We start from the raw sequence: 13,918 nt of genomic DNA on the forward strand, positions 1-13,918 counted from the left end.
CTGGAGAAGCAACAACTAAGCCTACTTAAGTCACCCCTTACCTGCCTATAATATAAGCTATAGGTATGCAACTACAGGTGTTCTAATATCTCTAGGTAACTGAGGTGCCGTAGTGAAGGTAGCAGTTTAGTGGCCTTCCTTTGGACATGTTTAATCAAGTGACGGTCTCTAGCATATCTCTGAAACCAGACGGGGTGACATAACAACAGACGGGGAAGCTAATGAGCCGATCAGTGGTGAAGACGATAAAAGAAAAGGAAAAGTATAAGATCCAATAAACTAGTTGCTTGATTCACCTTCTGTCAACAATGGTCCGATAAATATTAATTAAATTACATGAGGTCTTCATTTATATATAATTACTCAATAATTCGCTCATCATACTTCCTCTGTCTCATGGCGGTCGGTAGATAGTTTTTCCCAGGAGGTACATCAATATCATTATTATTATTATTATTATTATTATTATTGTTCAGACAACTTATTTTAAGCAATTTCTTAATACATGATCTTATTCTGATATGTGATGATAAAAATAAAATTGATTAGTCTATTTCTCTGAGAGTTAGTTAATATATGGTGATATAACTTATGCTTGTACTGAATTAGAAGAAATTCAACAATGATTATCAAGTTATTTAAATTATAAAAAAGTGCCGACATATATTTATATAATTAGTTATACATATACTAATAAATATAGATGGAGATAGTAGGCTTATTTCATTGATAACAATTATTAAGATTGACTTGAATAATAATATTATTAAGACTGTCTTGGGAAAAAAATGCCTACTGGTTCACATCCGCGATTTACCATGTCGTTAGTTACCACGAACAGAAACATTAAAATATTCATTATTTATTCAACATAATCTCATAAAAGGTATGAAATATTAATACTATAATTATAATAATATAATAATAAATTTAAAAGGTCATAATTATTTGATTATACTATAATAGTCAGAGGATAAAAATTATTTGCGACTTAGTTCGTGGTTAGTTTTAAGGATTTGGGAGTAACGGAACACATCAGGTGAGGGCGAGAAACAGATCTGGCTCAGTAATGTGTTGGCTGTCAGTGAGAGAGGATGAGTGCTGTGTCCTCTTTGTCTATTGCAGTACTTAGCGCCACTAGCAATACGAGAAATGGTACGTAAATAACATAAATACATGCATATATATGTATATCACCAGTCTATTTAACAATACACAAGAATTATGGGGAACCACGTGGAATAAAGTTTTACATTAGATTGAGGATACGTGTAGCACCTTAACCTATTCATGTATGACCTATTTTGGGTTTATTTTGACTAGTAGGTCATACAGGTCAAAAATTAACCCTATCGTGAGGTTTGGACCTTGTTGAGAGAGTGACAGGTCTTGGGTGTGAGTTATGGTGTGGGTTAATGTGAGATTCAAATTTGTTATGTTAGTTAATTGAGTAAAATAAATGGAATACAGTAATTTTAAAGTATTTTTTTATATATTTGAATTTTTACTGAGGGTAATATATAATGTATTAACGTGGTTGGTTATAATTAATTTATCCCATCCAAAATATATTAAGTTCATGATAATTTAGGTTAGGTTAGGTTAGGATAGTTTACGTTATGTTAAGCTAGATTAAGATGGGTTTAAGTTTGGTTAAGAATCGTTTTAACGCCTCCCTCAATTCCTATAGAAAGAGTTAATATTTTGTTGCTGCTTGGACTTGTTACGTTACCTGTCAATAGTCCTGGAGAGTCATTACTTTGGAGGTAATGTCGGAAGTTGAGTTATTTATCGTAAATACTCCTTATAAAAAGTCGCCGTGTGTTGTGTCTGTTAACAACCAACCTGCTCAATCCCAGCCACACTTTACTGTACACTAAACACGTAAAATTACACCAAATGAAGGTCAGATTTAAAGAAAGCTGACCAAAACACACTCGAACAATATATTTACCTGTAAAAAACGAAGGGGGCGTTAAAACGATTATTTACCATAAGTTTGGTGAGGTTAGGATAGATTATGTTAAGATAGATTAAGATATGTTAGGTTGTGTTAAGTTAATATGGGTTAGCTTAGGATAGGTTACATTAGTATGGGTAAGGTTATGTTAGGTTGGTTAATCTTTAGGTGAAATAAGCTGGGGTGGATATTCTCCCAGTGGCCCATATTCTGTGATTATTAATTTCTCTATTAATTTTATCACTAACATTTTATATTTATTTGTCATTTATAAAGTTCTGATTCCCTGATGTGTATACGATCATGTCTGTTATTATGTCGATTCTGGGTATATTTTCCCACTTAGATGATGTATACAGTTCAGTATATATCTGATGGTTTGTTATACTGTATGTATATATGTGTACTGTATACAAGGAAGGTGCTTATGATGAGTAAATTTTGTTTTATGCAACAGTCTTGTGATCTGTTACTGAGAGGAAGGTGTGGACCAACTAAATTGACCATTATTTAGCCAAGAAATATAACCAAACTTCAACTGCTCAGTCTTATGTTTATTTGGGTTTATTTGAGTTGTATCTCGTGTCGTTAGAACCGAGTCACAAAATGGAGTACTGTACTTACTGTATTTTATTGATGTGGCATTACAAGTTTGTAATATCATATTTGTGCTTTCCTACAGATGTTTATTACATATGGTATTATTCTTTATTTATCATTTCCTCATTTATCAGCTAACTTGCTTTTTTTGGGCGGTTGGTCTGTTCTTTGTTATGGGCTTTATTTGTCACGTGATAGTACAGGAGGAAACTGCAGTACTGTACACTGAGAGAACCTGCCATGTCTGGTAGTGAGGGTCACAGTGTATAACACCCTTCTCACGTGTGTTTGGGCCAGGCAAGACTCAACCTCATAACTTAGCATTGACAGATACTGGTGTTGCTGCTGTACTGTGCCACCATCTCCCATAATAGTGCTTAACCCTTAAATGGCAGCCTTGTCAGTGGATGATACCTGTAGAGACAGTGGATGTTTCATGTTCCTTGCCTTCCAGTTTTGTGCATATGGGGGCAGATTGGGGGTTATAAATTAGCTGCGGATGTTTGTGATAATCTTATTGACCTAAATGAGACTCAATCCTGTTTTGGTAAATTAAGGGTGAACAACCAAAGCTTATTTATGTTTTTCATAAAAAAAATCAGTAAAATTTTTGTTTTGATGCATAGATGTAAATCCATTGACTGTCCAGTATAGGAAAACACTTTGATTTTAACTACATTACTTGAGAAGTATCAGAAAGACTGTGTTCTCCATGCCTCTGGTAATAAAATAATAAACATAGTTACTGTGTACTGCCCAACATGAGTGCAATATATATGGATTTGTTGGCAGTACTTGCTCAAATTAACTAAATATCAATTACAATCATTGGTCTTATTGTCAGTACATGTACAGTAGTTGAGTGATGGTGTGTTTTCATTCATCAAAGGTACAGAGGTCACAGCATACTTGCTGCTTCTCAATTACTGTACAGTAAACTAAGTGTTCAACCAACCAAGCAGTAACACGTGTATCTCCCACCACTGTGTCCAGGTTCGGGAGTGATATGAAATGGGTGTTCTCCAGTGACACTACCAGTCACCTTAGTAAGCTGATAAGTGGTACAATAATTAATAGATAAAATAAGAAAATAGAAATCTCCACTGTATATGAACCGTCCAGGGGGGATTGCCCAGCTGTGTGACTTGATATTGTGGAACGTAAAGTTTTCCCCGTGGGAAGTTAACTCCTGTCAAATTTGATATGTTGAAGCCCGTGACATTTTGTGACTTTTAACCATCATGGAAAGAAATCATGTGGCTTATGTGTATGTCTGTAAGAAGTAGAATTATATATACTGGACAGTTTTTATCTACAACTAATTGTTGAAATTTTGTCCTTCTTCAGGGTTTGGTCGTGTGTCACAGACTGGCGGTTTGGTGCTGCGTCGACCCTGGCACAGTAGCGTGGTGTCTGCACGAGCCATCCCCGAGGTCACCGCAGCTTGCAGCATCGCCCATGGTAACTTAGCCAGTGGGTGGGTGACACGAGGGCCAGGCCAGCACCATGGCCACTCTCAGGCCGCCACGCCGGCGGTGTTTATATCTCCGGCTCTCCACGTGTCGTACACGACCGTTCACGTGCCGTATTATCGTGCGTTCCACACGTCCCCGAGAGCCTGGGAAAAAGAATCGTCAAAGCCATCATCACAAGTTGAAGTGACAGTTAAAGATCTCAAAGAAAAAGCCAAGGCAGCTGGGTCTCCCATGGCTACTGATAAAAAATTAGAAGTGGTGGAAAGAAAGTCACTTGGTGTGAGAATTAAAGAAGAAATCTTACATTATTATCACGGCTTCAGGCTCCTCTTCATCGATACCAAAATCTGCATCAGATATGTCTGGCGGCTCGTCAATGGTGAAACGTTATCGAGAAGAGAACATCGACAGGTAATGTGTTGTGTCTTGTTTTATTCTTAACACATTCATCATGTTGATAGTTGTGGATCACCCCAAGCATCTTCACCTCAGCTTATTTCACCTAAAGATTAACCACCCAGACATTAATTTAACCTCACCCCTCAAATAGTGTTAAGGTGGTTAATCTTGAGGTCAGTTAAGCTGGGGTGGAGATGCTTCAGGTGATCTATAATTGCTTTGGTTTTATCAGGCAGTAATGAGTACAGTACCTATGGAGAATATATTTGCCTCCCCTTGCATTTTTCAGCACTGTATCCCATAAGTACCAGACTGTAGATAGTGTATTTGCATATATTCCATTGTATCTTTAGTTCTTCCTGTAAGCTCAATCAGTATTTAAATTTTCTCTAACTGGATTATTAAACTTCCGTCCAGCAATATCAGTTTATAGTTTTATTACTCAACAGATAATAAGTTGTTGAAGTGCAGTACAATAATAACATAGAGAGTCAGAGGTAAAAGTATAAAAGAAAACCTCATTACACAAAGGACGTGACGCGTTGGTCCTACATGGTAAATCAGTCATTAGAATTAAGAAATATATGACATGGTTATTAACTTAATCTTACATTATTACTGTATACATTGATGGTACAATTCATCATTTACTCTTAAATCCCAAATCATTAAAATCGTGTATGTTCTGTACTGTATTTTGTTGTTATCCGTTGGTTGGTTTTTATTGTAAAGATCTAATTTTATTCCATCTTGAACCTCCCTATACTGTTTGTGAAAGGTTCAAAGAAAGAATGTATGTGGCTGGTGTGTGTGTGTGTGCACGCATGCGTGTGTGTGATTGAAGTGTGGTGTTGTAAGGTAGTGAAACTTGGGCAGTTAAGGAAAAATATATTCTGGGCTTTTAAAGAAATATGTAAATAAAAAACAAAGAATCGCCTGAAGAATCTCCCCCCCCCCTCCCCCAGCTTATTTTTTTCACCTTAAGATTAACCAACCTAATGCTATTTGGAGTGATGAGGTTAGGCTAGTGTTGGGTTGGTTAATCTTCAGGTAATCCATTTTTTTTCATTTTCATCTTACTCTTAAGAGCCGAGAATGTGTTTTGTATAAAATATTAATGTTGTGTTGATGTGGCAGTTGTTGTCTGTGCTGCCGGTACTCATACTGGTTCCTGACACTTGAGCTTGTGGGGCTACAGGAACCTTTGTAGCTACTGTACTCTGCTGTACTTTGTTGCTGCTTCTCACCTGGTGGACTGTACCTACCTACAACATGAATGCTTTTATTTAATTTTTATTTTTTTTATAATTTTCACCATGTCTTCACCAAAGAAGACCTCACACATCAACAAGTGAGGATGGTGTACTGTTGTAATATACAGTATGTACAAATATTCATGCGATCGCCATGAAAAATCTTGTAAGGCGGTGTGTATAGAATTTTCTGAAACACCCTGTATTTGGCCTTCACACAACTATGAGACGGCTTCCTGTAATTACTGTACTAGTTTTCTTGAAGTTTTAATCGAATTTGAAGGATAAATAATAATGTGTGCTGTATATTCTCAAGTATAACAATACAGGATATTACAACATCAGTGGATTGAGTGTATAATGAATTGCTAGGTCATGAGCACTGTACCAAACTTATGTCGGGATTACATGCTGTGTTTTAAAGTGACTATGTTAATTATTGAATATTTTATATACTGTTCTCAAATTATAATAATTTCGTTGCTTAAGTGCGGTAATATGGTGAGCTATTTTAGTTTTTACCATAAATCCGCTCTGTATATATGCCCAGGGCAGACCAGAGACCAACAATTACTAAAAGTGAAAGTAGTTCCTCCTTGACGGTGTTCAACCTTCTCTCTCCATCTCCCCGCCCAGACAGCGTGGCGCCCTTTATACATCTATTGCTATTTTTAATATTAAGTAGCAAGATATAAATGGGTTGTAAATGTGAACTGTAATCTAGATTGAAATTAACTTTGTGCATGTGCTGTCTGCTCTGAGCATCGGTAACGTTAAAGTTTTCCTAGAAATACTGTATATTATTAACCTTATAGGTCAGAGGACGGTCCCCGCACTGCACGTGAGTTGGCGCTGGTACCCTGGTTTGGCGTTATGGCTAGTGACAAGAAACACTGAGTGAGCCCAAAGGAATTTTGTATCGTTGGAGGGGTTTGTGTGCGTAGTAGATTAAAACCTCCGTGAAGTTCCTTAGTGGTGTTACTTTTCCGGAAGTTACTTGACCTATACTTCGTCCGTCGTAGTTCAAGGCTTCCGTTTTATAATTTCAGGTTATTTGGTTCTGATATTTATTTAGGCATGCTGCTGCTTCAGATAATTTTATAGTCATGGCTAAATTTGGCGAGGGGGCATATGACATTTCCAAGCCTTTCGTGTGTGTGTGTTAAGACCAAAAGGGGAAGGAAATTGACTTGCTGCTTATCAGTTTATTCGTTATTAAGGTATTTCGTGTGTGATATAATTCAAATCCTCATAATTAAGAGTTTTATCGGGAACATTACCACACCTTATCTATATGTGTGCAGTACATTCTCTGGTTGGTATCATCTTAAACACTGATAATAATACACGTGTCATAAACTGATAGTGTTCACCACCGTCATAAAACAAGATGGAAGGAAGGGATAGTTATATGTGGTGACTGTGGGTGACGTCATATATTTGGCAGCAGTGGGAGGGCAGGTTGGGTACGGTAGTTACTGTACGTCACGGGCAGGGAGGGAGGGAGGGGTAACATGACTGCTGCCGTATGCCCTCAGCAACACGGTGATATCTGCTGATTACATCTCGCCTGCCTGGTCGCTCTGAAAATAAACGATATATAAGTTAAGCGGTTTTAACTAATATCTACTATGCTAAGGTTTATTTTGGGTTGTATGTTTATAAAAGTTCATTATTCCTCGCTCTTCCTCCTTTTCCAAAACATATCATTCCACGGAGCCATTAAAAAAAACAGACTTGGTATTTAACAAGACATGGAAGCGTGATTCTTTTAATATTTAAAGACAATCACAGTGTGGAAAATAATTAAAATTGGGGAATATTTGAGAGCAAAGGTGTGTGTGTGTGTATAGATGTGTTGCAAGTGGGTGGCAGCTATATTGGCGCATCAACAAGACAAAATTGAAGATCTTTAAACCATGTTATGAAAGATCTATTAACCCCAGTTGAACATATCAATTATGGTAGTTACAATGCTTGGTGGTGAATGGTTGGATAAATGGTCAATATATCCGTAACCCAAGTGATGATGGGTGGGGCTGTTATCTTTGTTATCGTGGTGATTTGGTGAGTGGCTTTTTGTAAGTGTCCGGATGTGTCTAACTCCTACGTAATTTGATTATCTCTGTCTTTTACTGTCTTGGGGGTTCACTCACGCACCTTCCACTTACAGCGTGATGGTGACCCACAGCTGATAGGTGTTGGGGGGGGGGGAAGTGTACCCTAATCGTCAAGTGTATTTTAAAGTGTTTTGGATTGATTGGGAATTTTTTATTTATATTTTGTTCTCGAAGATTTCGAAGTGGATGATGATATGAGCATAGTTTATGTTTTAGTAATTGAAGCTTTAAATGAAACCGCTATCTCTACCTTAAATGATCTGATTATTATTATTATTATTATAACAACAACAAAAACATCACTTTCGTTTGAAAATTTATTGGGATGTTTACCATGATGCACGCGCACACACACACACAGGAATAATGCATGTGTGTGTATGGTTACAGACAGGTTATAAGTACATTATTATTCACCCCCACACATATTAGGCTTCCTTGGCGTTCGTTAACTCTTTGTGAGTCCATTTGCCGGGAACAGATCTCGGTACTTCCTGCGGTATAGATGGGAAGACGTCATGGATACTGACCAACTTATTGTTAGTAGTAGGAGCTAGAACTCGCGTTGTATCCATCTTAGTATAATACACCTGTTATCTAGTGAGTGTTACATGACAGCAGCAAGTAATTGGAGTCGGTTAGGTAGAGAGAGGACGGGTGATAGTTAGCATAGCAACTGGCGAGGAGGAAGAGGTGACGGCAGAGAGATACAATGCATTCAGTACAAGCATTATGGTGAAGTGACATTAGCATAGATAACTTGGTGAAGGCAATGAGATGTAAATATTAAGACATAACCTCGTGAACCAACTGAGTTTAGAGAATGTTATCGCTGGTATTGGTGGGATGGATGCCAAGTATAGGGGCAGTAGTGTAGTCATGTTGGACCAGACCCCTCGGCGCCTGTCCTGGACTACTGTAATGTCTCCACTCTACCTACCGTGTCTTAGCAAGGGAGATTATTATTACTGTATTAACTTGGCGACTTCGCATTTTATTAATATTGTCTCGTGTGTGTGTGTGTTTAACGATGAATCACTCGCACTTTCCGCTAATATTATCCTTATATATTTCACAACAGGAAGAGAGAGAGAAATATCACTGCTGGTATAGTGTTGACTCCTGGATATAGTCGCTTTATAGGGAGATATGTGAGCGTAAACTTTAGGTTGTGATTATCCTCTTGTCTTATATCAAGTTGTTGAGATATTGTCAGGATTGTCTGGTGTTCTCTGTCTTGACTTGCCAGAGGACACTGTGTGGTAGAAAAAGTTGTGCTGCTTTTAACTGATATGGGTCGACTAAACTACAGTTATTACCTGCACTATACTGTGATGAAGTACTTGTAACGCCACCTCCCCACACCAGATCCTCTAACTACCGCCCAATCAGTCTAACATCAATAGTAGGCAAATTACTGGAAGCAATCATTTCAAACTATTCGAAATCACCTGGAGAAGCACCGATTGATCAATGATTCCCAGGATGGCTTCACAAGCATCTTAATTTGCACTCCCTTGAGAGACGTAGAGCGAGGGGAGACCTGATAGAGGTGTATAAGTGGAAGGCAGGGCTAAACAAAGGGGACATTACTAAGGTACTCAAACTATCCAACCAGGAGCGAACTCGTAACAATGGTTTTAAATTAGACAAATTTAGATTTAGGCGGGAAATAGGTAAACACTGGTTTGGAAACAGAGTAGTGGATGAATGGAACAAGTTGCCAAATATCATCATTAACTCGAATACGCTGAATAGCTTCAAACATAGGTTGGATGCTTATATGAGCAATAGGGGTTGGGTGTAAACGGGACTGCCCAGTATGGGCCAATAGGCCCGCTGCAGTTTCCTCCATTCTTATGTTCTTATGTTATCTATCTAACTGGTGTAGGTAGGTAGGAAAACTCAGCTTGGTCGGTCCTGTTAATGCTCCCTCCCAGTTTTAGCTCAAGAATGCTTATTGATTTTATCCTGGCAGTCTGTACACGGCTTGTCTTCATTTCTGGTAAAGGTGCAGTGACTGACTACCTAAAACTCCAGAGATTATATTTTGCCCTCTTTTCATGATCATATTTTACAGATTTTTGGATTAGAAACATTTTATTTTTTTAGTTTTGGTAAATATAAAAACTTTCTGGTCTAGTTTATTGTAACAAACCATTTATCTGACAATTTTACTTAAAATGTCGATGTTATGCTAAAAGTAGAGAAACGTTCACTTATACAACGCGTTTAGAAGCTGTCATTACCACCCCTTTAATTTAAACAACAGGAGCCAGCGGTGTATCCTGACCTCATTGTAGATCCGTTACAAGTGTGTGAGGTTGGGAAATGAGGGTAGACGTGTGTTGCTGAGGCTTGTGAGAAAGGTTACAATGATTCTTATGGCTGGCACAGTAATTTAGATGTGGCCATGCACCACGTCGGCAGCATACTTTAATTCGTCGCCTCCTGTAGCGGGTTACTTCAGTTAGGTAGTGTTGGGTTTTAGGTTTTGTAATAGTTGTTGTGACTATAAAGGTGTCATTAAATATTATATTACCTGTTTACACAAGGGGTTGGCTATACGGGTAGAACACTGCAAGGGGGGGAGGGGGGTGGCTCTGGTGAATTAAAGACAAAAGTGGAGGGTTGTGACGAAACACGACGACGTAGAATAAATAACTCATGAGACACGTAGACACCTCTTAGGGTTTACACAGACTGGCCATTGATAACGCAAGGAGTCAAGTTGGACGATATGTTCTTGTATGTGAACATTTATACATTTTACTTGATCTCTTATCTCTGTTTATACTTCGCAGATGACTTGAGACATAATACATAAATGAAAACATCACGTAAAGCTTTAAAGTAGAGAAAGCTTTGTTGTACTGCGCCGCGTGAATAAGCTTGAACCCTGGAAGTGTGGTAAACTTGCCAAATCATGCCACCGCCTGAGCTCCTCCCTCCCTCCCGCCGCCGCTGCTCTTGCCAATGGTGCTGCGCCTATATTTACACTTGTTCAGTTTTCCTTAACGTTATGGCTTAAGTTACTTTTATACATAGAATATTACATTATAGATGACCATCATGTGAGATGGATAAGGTTACTAATCACTCCATTTATGAGGGGAGGATAAATTGCAGGTGGTGACGCTTTATCATTGGGCGGTGGGAGATATCGGTGACGTCACAACGCATCACGTGACTATGGGGTGAGGTGTGACGTCATGCCTCTAGGAAAATCGTTGTATCATGGAACTTCCTCTGATAACTTAACAAGTTATTTTTAAGTCTTATCGCATAATAAAGGGATTGGTTAACATAGATCTTGAAAGCTTCGTCGAGTTCCGTTTTTCGTGATGTGTTAAGGCAGCTCTGGTAACCTACTGAGAGAGACAAGCTGTATCGACCTGCGCCTGCAGTAACCTAAAGCAGAGATGTTGAAAGTCGCAAGCACGATTGTTTCCTGATATAAAAGCTTAACAGCAGGAGTACCAGCCTTACAACTGGCACAATATAGAACCTTTATTGTGTGTGTTCCTGGCTAATGCCTTACGTATCTAAACCATAATATTTATGTTTGCAAGCAAAATAAATTATGTTCCATAATAGTGTTTTCTTCTTGTATTTTATAGAAAATATTATATATTATGAGTCCTGCACGTTTAACATTCTAACAGGAAAATGTTGGGGAAAATGTTGTTTTGCAAAAAAAAGGACAACATTTATACCGACCTTGAATGACAATGTTAAGTGTGTTAGGAAATTTCTGTTTTTATTTTTATATATTTGAGGATTATTGTGACTTAGGAGAACCTAAATTCGGGTTGGATGATTCCCAAGTTTATTGGCTTATAGATGAACTTACAGATACGAGTTAATGTCATTTAATACCATTATTTACTTGGGCCAGGTCTAGTCAGTTGATCTTCACTGAATACTTACTCTCTTCTAAATAAAAACTAATATACAGGTACAGTAGCTAAAACGACTATCTGTGCAAGTGGGGGTCGATATGCTCCGAAATTTTACGTGTGACTAGTGACAGCCTCATATACCAAAATTTATCGTCCATGGTCACATATTGTTTCCCACAAAGTATGCACAGATAGTTGTTTTAGCTACTGTACATATTTACAGCTGCAGTATGCTGGGAATTGTTTAGATTTTCAGTACACAATCATAAAAAAAATACCCTGCCTATATATATATATATATATATATATATATATATATATATATATATATATATATATATATATATATATATATATATATATATATGTATATATATATATATATAGAGGAATTGGGAATAGACAAATTTATGATTTTAATATAAACTCCGAATTTCCTGTAGCTAATTATAATGAAAGTGATACAGCAACCTTGAAATATTATCTACACTAGGTTATATGTATATGTATCTAGTAGGTTTTATCATCATCATACCATCACCATAATGATCATCTTATTTTCTTCATAATCATCATCATATTATCTTCATAATCATCATCATACCCATAGAACTTTTAAATTAAGTATACTGTAAAACTCCATTTTTTTGTGGTTGGATTATGTTAGGTGCACGCGTCGGTAACTTGATCTGTGTGTGTGTGTGTGTATTAACAGTGGCAGGTAGCAGTGGAGGCGTTACAAGGCAGTTTGTGAACGCAGGGATTGTCTTACATGTTTTGTTGTGAGGATAGGTGTGTAGTGTTGCCTTGTCAGAAAAGGTGTGAAGTGTTGTGAGAACAGGTGTGTAGTGTTGTGAGAACAGGTGTGTAGTGTTGTGAGGACAGGTGTAATGTTCTTATTTGTGTTACTAAGCTTGTGAGGACAATTTTGTTCCTGACATGTTGTCTGTGAGGACAGGACGGAAGGGGGGGAGACTAATTGTGTGTAATGTTGACATTTTGTTTGGTTGATTTAATTGTCATCCTTCGTCTGTGATAATGCTTAAGGTTTGTGTTGGCGCAGTCAGTCATATTAATGTAGTATTGTGTATATTGTGTTTTTATAAGCTTACTTACCAACTATACTCAGCCTATTCTCACTTCACACACCACCTGACACAACCTGCTGAAGTCTGTGAGAATCTGTCCCCTCCTCGAACTAAAATTTAAACTACCTTTTAATGGAGCTTCGACGTTCATTGGGGTTATCATCCTGTGTTTATTTGTATTGTTACGTCATGGTTATAAATACTTATTATTGTTTGGCGCGGCTCAGAGATTTCGACACATCCTTTCATGCCTGCTATATTTAGTTAAGCAGCTATGAGCTCTTTGTGTTATCATATATTATCTTTTATTTATGTTTTCCATACATTCTTCACGCCGTTTAAAGCTTGGCAACCATCTCGAGACAGTTAGAATGACGTGTGAAAGTTATTGTGGTTGAATACTTTTGTTGATTAGATGAACGAAGCAGATTAAGGTGCCCAGCTGGTGTGTGCATTCATGTACAGTACACTGCAATGGTTGTGTGAACGCAACGCGGAACATTTCATTATGTGACTAATATTTTGGGTATAGTTAGACCGTGCCAGATGTATTTATGTTAAGGGATAATAGAAGTGGTGTAGAATGTTATCGGTGTACAGTCTATCAGTCGTGGACTTCGACAGCCAGCCAGATAAAATGGTATTGCGGCGCTGGATAGGTCATGTATATACCTTTATATTATTAGTTCATAGACGCGTATCCTTACCACCGTCTGTTTACTCTTATAGAATGGTGAAGAGCAACGTATGATTCCCCCTCTAAGGTATTACACAGGCCAGCGAGGTGTGGTATTGTACTGTGGTTGGAAGTGTGTTGCATCACGTAGCCTGGCCGCAGCGTCTCGGGGACGGGAGGGAGTGGGGGGGGGTGCTTTCCGCTGCTGGTATTTACATATCTACCTCCTCAACTGTGTACAACTTAGTTGTTGTAGGAAAAATTAGGCGCCCGTGTGTTTGTATGGGTATGATAGCTTCTTATGGTTAATTAGTGTGTTATTGTAGATCTATGAGTGGAGTGCGGGAGGTGTCATGAGGGTTTGGGATAAACTAAGAGCGAGAGGGAAAAATTCACAGGTACAGTGCTTGTGGGGAAGGAGGCCCGTTAGCTTGAACGAAGGCGG

General features: G+C 38.0%; 1 protein-coding gene across 2 annotated transcripts in view; it reads left to right on the forward strand.

Moving 5' to 3' along the window:
* Positions 1-1,060: 1,060 nt before the first annotated feature.
* LOC121873014 (mitochondrial proton/calcium exchanger protein-like) overlaps positions 1,061-13,918 on the forward strand; it is a 29,322-nt gene continuing 16,464 nt past the window's right edge. For both annotated transcript variants that reach the window (XM_042376268.1, XM_042376270.1), the window contains exons 1-2: positions 1,061-1,155; positions 3,908-4,446. In XM_042376268.1, coding sequence (XP_042232202.1) covers positions 1,095-1,155; positions 3,908-4,446 — 600 coding nt within the window. In that variant the 5' untranslated portion in view covers positions 1,061-1,094. The remainder of the gene's footprint in view (positions 1,156-3,907; positions 4,447-13,918) is intronic.

Source organism: Homarus americanus, unplaced genomic scaffold, assembly GCF_018991925.1.
Source record: "Homarus americanus isolate GMGI-L3 unplaced genomic scaffold, GMGI_Hamer_2.0 scaffold11022, whole genome shotgun sequence".
In the NCBI taxonomy this organism is placed as follows: Eukaryota; Metazoa; Arthropoda; class Malacostraca; order Decapoda; family Nephropidae; genus Homarus; species Homarus americanus.